This window comes from Bidens hawaiensis, unplaced genomic scaffold, assembly GCF_021521415.1.
Source record: "Bidens hawaiensis isolate Kalapana, Puna unplaced genomic scaffold, B.hawaiensis_p1.1 tig00027352_1, whole genome shotgun sequence".
In the NCBI taxonomy this organism is placed as follows: domain Eukaryota; kingdom Viridiplantae; phylum Streptophyta; class Magnoliopsida; order Asterales; family Asteraceae; genus Bidens; species Bidens hawaiensis.
In genome coordinates this window covers 157,458-162,481 of record NW_027494434.1, presented here as the reverse complement: position 1 = coordinate 162,481, position 5,024 = coordinate 157,458, and the positions used below count along the sequence as shown (strand labels likewise).

General features: G+C 34.1%; 1 protein-coding gene across 1 annotated transcript; it reads left to right on the top strand.

Moving 5' to 3' along the window:
- Positions 1-415: 415 nt before the first annotated feature.
- On the top strand, positions 416-2,130 carry LOC143575381 (cinnamyl alcohol dehydrogenase 1-like). Its single transcript, XM_077059782.1, has 5 exons — positions 416-583; positions 671-784; positions 910-1,137; positions 1,244-1,683; positions 1,804-2,130. Exons 1-5 carry the CDS (start codon positions 495-497, stop codon positions 2,007-2,009), a joined length of 1,077 nt encoding a protein of 358 aa, XP_076915897.1. The 5' UTR covers positions 416-494; the 3' UTR covers positions 2,010-2,130.
- Positions 2,131-5,024: the final 2,894 nt, after the last annotated feature.

The window sequence follows — 5,024 nt, the reverse complement described above, 5'->3', positions numbered from 1 at the left end:
CGTTCTTTACTCGATATTAATTAATTAATAACGCGAAATCACAAAACGTAACTTTCTTTATTCAACATTATAAATTTTAGGATGTTACAGGTCGGGTTTTATCCGGTGAATCCCTCAACAGGTGGACCGCTAGGGGCTCCGTCCGTCTGAACTAGTGGCCGGCTCGGGCTACCTTTAGCCAATGAGGACCGTGTACGGGGTACCCGGCGTTACTTAGTTTGCCGTTCAAAAAAAATATAAATCATTAATTAGGAGTGGAAAAAGAGATATTAACATATTATAAGAAAGTAATAAATGACTTATTTAATAAGAAAAGAATATAAATACATATAAAATTTATTTCCTTATTTTATTCCTATTCACCTGTTTACACATGTATATAAATCCACTTTCCGTTTCATCATCCACCACAAACACACTCACATTCTCTCTCTCTAGAAACTATATCAGTTCTTGTTTCTGTCTGTAACCGCAGCCGGCTGCCGGAATACGAAATGGGAAGCATGAAAGACGAGAGAAAGACCACCGGATGGGCTGCCAGAGATCCCTCCGGCGTCCTTTCACCCTACACCTTCACTCTCCGGTACACCATGCATACATATTACATATACATATACATATAGTGATATACTATTGAGTATTAACTGATATATATCTATGTATCCGACAGAAACACAGGAGCAGAAGATGTGTTAATTAAGGTTATATGTTGTGGAATATGCCATACTGATATTCATCAAATCAAAAATGACCTCGGAATGTCAAATTACCCAATGGTCCCTGGGTCAGTTATTATTCCAATATATATTCATTAATCATTATTCAATCACTTTCCTTTTTGTTTCAGAAAAAAGTTGATAATATTTTAATATTGTTTTTGCCTTTTTGTTTTATTGGTGACGGATGCAGACATGAGGTGGTAGGTGAGGTAGTGGAGGTGGGACCCGAGGTTACTAAATTCGCGGTAGGGGATTGTGTCGGTGTCGGGTGTCTCGTCGGTTGTTGCGGTAGCTGCCGCCCTTGTAACGCGGAGGTTGAGCAGTATTGTAACAAGAAGATATGGTCGTATAATGATGTTTACACCGACGGCCGCCCCACTCAAGGTGGCTTTGCCGGCTCCATGGTCGTCCACCAAAAGTAAGTTTTATTTATATTTTTATGGCTTCTGTTTCGATGTAATCACTCATTTTAATAGCTAGAAAAAAAATACAAGCGATATTCTAATATTCATTTTATATTATAGGTTTGTGGTTAAGATACCGGAGGGAATGTCACCAGAACAGGTGGCGCCACTATTATGCGCCGGGGTGACGGTGTATAGCCCATTGAACCACTTTGAGTTAAAAGGGAGTGGGCTAAAAGGAGGCATACTTGGGCTTGGTGGGGTCGGGCACATGGGTGTCTTGATAGCTAAAGCTATGGGACATCATGTGACGGTTATCTCTTCTTCTGATAAGAAGAAAGAGGAGGCTCTTGATGTCCTTGGAGCTGATGATTATCTCATTAGCTCGGATGTTGGTAGGATGCAAGAGTTGGCTGACTCTTTTGATTATATTATTGATACCGTGCCTGTTCATCATCCCCTGGAGCCTAGTTTATCATTGTTAAAACTTGACGGAAAGTTAATCATCATGGGCGTCATTAATCAGCCATTGCAATTTGTTTCGCCTCTTCTCATGATTGGTTGGATTTTTTTAAATCTTTTTATGATTATTATCATGTTCGTCGTATTTTATCGCATATATTGATTTATGCTCGTGTGGTGTGCTAGTCGATCTAACTTATATTTTTGTGTCTTTAAAGGGAGAAAGTCGATCACAGGAACCTTCATTGGTAGCATGAAGGAGACACAAGAGATGCTTGAATTCTGCAAGGAGAAAGGAGTGAGATCTACAATCGAGGTTGTGAAGATGGATTATGTCAATACCGCGATGGAGAGGTTGGCCAAGAATGATGTTAGATACCGGTTTGTTGTGGATGTTGCCGGTAGCAATCTCGGAAATGAGTAAACTATTGTGTTTGTTGAAAACAAGTAGAAAGATACTGAAACAAATTTTAATCTTGTATTCGCGTGACAGATGAAAGTGACAAATGCTATAAGTTTCTATTATTTTCATGTAACTTACAAATATGGATGTTGAAATGTCGAATTTATATACAACTTTAGTGTGTGATTGACAATACGTGGTACCATATATTGGCAGCCAGTCGTTTTTTTATCCAATTAAATAAATGAATAGATTAATATAAATATCAAATAGATAAAAATTCCCATAAGTTAGCAAGCGTGGCAATAACACGCCGTTACGATACGGTAATAATGTTCTAGAAGATGGATAAACATATTTTCTACATAAAATTTAGAAGATGGCTATAAAGATTATGTAAACTTATATTTTCCTAATGGCTAGAAGAAAGTCGTTAAGAGTTAGCGGGGTGCTTGATCTTAATTAAGTTTTTTCCGTACAAAGAACTGTTTACGATCCTAACAATAATTTAGGGGTTGTTTGGTAGTCTTTTAATGATCATTAAAAGACTACCTCTTAATTATTCATAACCTCTTAATGATTAAAAGTACGTATTCTTAAGTTTGAATGGTTAAACCATTGAAAGATAACATCTTAATGGGGCACCCCCTTGGATAATAATTAGTTATATTACTTGATTAAACATGGGCATTCAATAAGTTTATGAAAAAATGGTTGGGTGGTAATAAGGACTTTAATATTGGGTTATTGACGTATATAAGTTTCGAGATAAATCTAGTTATTTCTTACCAGCAACTGTAATCAAGTCAAGCCGAGTCAATTTGGGCTTGGGGTTGAATTTTAAAGAGCCAATTTGGCTCAACTCATTTATCTTAACAAGCTGATATGTTAAGCTCGACGTAGTTCTTGAAAATCTCAAGTTTACTCGTTTATTTTCAAATTTAAAAAAATGACACTCATTTTGAAAGTACGAGAGGCAGCGGTTGCATCTAATGTGTTAAAAACTTGCAAGATCTAGAAGAAGTTTTGGTTTGTGATGTTTTGATAAGTTTGCCTACAAATGTATAAATAGTTAAATACAACAGGTCAAATTTATAGGTCGGTATAAAGGATTAGTTTGTGTTGACAATATCGGATTGTTTAGTGTTAAATCAAAATTGTTATGTGCATGGATCAAGAAAAGCAGGGGTCGTTGTTCCCAATTGTCTACTTTTGAGTTGAATAATTGGTATCCTTTTAGACTATCCTCATCAACAATCTCACAATCTCAATCTCACATTATAAAATTAATTTCTCTCTCTTCAATCTACAAAATTTAACCCACTTCAATCTTTTACTCCCATTAACAACCCAATCTCATCCTTTTTTTATTAAATAAATTCAATTTATAATTAGTTTTGATTAACTATATAAATATAATTAAATAATTATTTTTTTTAAATATAAAAAACTTTAAATAATTCAATAATGGTTAAAACTAAAATTTTATATAAAAAATACGATTTTTTAAACAAACTCCATTTTTAACGAAATTTATACCGGAATGCACACAAAAAAAAAACTAAGTAAGACTGTGTTTTTAGATTTTTTTAAAAAGTCAAATATAATAAGTTATAAAACAAAAACCAAAAAGTATATATAATTAATTGGTGAGAATTAAAAAGAAAAAATAAAATAAAAGCACATCCAATTACATGCTGACACGTGGCCATTATTGAGAAAAAGAAGGGATTGCAATCCCAATTGGTGGACCGATCGGTTTGCCCCTTTAATACCATTTTTTCTTTTTTTTTTTCTTAATTGTTAGGATTGCAATCCTAGATCATGAATGGGAGTAGTCTTAAGGTTAACATATGGTGAGCAAAATTGGACCGGATCCCTACTAAATAAGGATTACAAATAAAGGAATTGTTACAAGCACACTTTTCTATTTAATTTGTGGGATTCCCCGGAAAGGGTGGTTCATTTGTTTACCTCATGTCGAGTAGCGTCATTATTTTGGCGAGTGAAGAATTGGTGTTGAATGGATGAATTCCTTTAAGAAGTAGGGCCTTTTTTTCAGGTTGGTAATCACTTAGGGGCTGACTTTATCTTTTAATCATAATTGTGACATAGGAATTAGTATTGGCGAATAAGTTTTATTTTAATATGCATAAGTGATGGTTTAAAGAACATAAGAAAGTGTGTCGGTCAAGAACCTTAATTCCATATTGTATTAACGACTAATAAGGGTTTGATTGTAAAAAAGAATACTAAGGTCACCGTTCAAATCACTACCAAGACACTCATGGCCATGAGATATAAAGACTTGTCAAGAAAGTGAAACCTTTGCTAAATTTCAATTGTAATGAATGCATCTCCACGGCTCTACCCACTAAACTTGTATACACAATCATGACGTCTTCCATGATATCATCACCACACTCATTACATAAAAATATAAATATGTCAAGTATTTATAAAAGCAACCATGAAGTGTACTAGTACTAAGGGGTGTTTGGGATTCCTTATTTTACCTCTTTATAATTTTTCATTAAGTTAATAAGTTACAAAAGTGTAACTTAATGAACTTTTTCTCTCACAATATAAGCAATCTCAAACACCTTATCACTTTTCAATAAATTTATAAGTTATAAGTTGGTGAAAATAAGCAATCCCAAACACCCCCTAAGGCTGAAGAGGTAAATGCGTGAACAAAAAAGTAAAAAACATAAAATCAGACTACAAAGACACGCCATGCTAACACACGTTATATGGGGTTGATTCAACACGTACTGAATGGTCGCTTCAATTAGAAGCGCCGTTTAATTGATTACTAATGTTGATGCGCCATTGTACGCATCCGGTTCAAACACTTTCAAAAAGTTTTTTTTTTAACATAAAAATACTTGCATGCATTAAAGATAAAAAATAACTATTTTGATTCTACTATCAAGTATTTAGCGTTTTCTTTTAAAGCGAAACTCCATAAATTCAATAATGGTGGATATTAATTATCTTGAGAACAGTAAAAACAAAATATTTTAAGAGGCTTTT

Bases quoted from the DNA above. Each gene is read 5' to 3' on its own strand.
- LOC143575381 (XM_077059782.1), top strand. From the start codon at position 495: ATGGGAAGCATGAAAGACGAGAGAAAGACCACCGGATGGGCTGCCAGA. The intron at 1,138-1,243 runs GTAAGTTTTATT...TTTATATTATAG, and splicing joins TCCATGGTCGTCCACCAAAA to GTTTGTGGTTAAGATACCGG. The intron at 1,684-1,803 runs GTTGGATTTTTT...GTGTCTTTAAAG, and splicing joins TTCGCCTCTTCTCATGATTG to GGAGAAAGTCGATCACAGGA.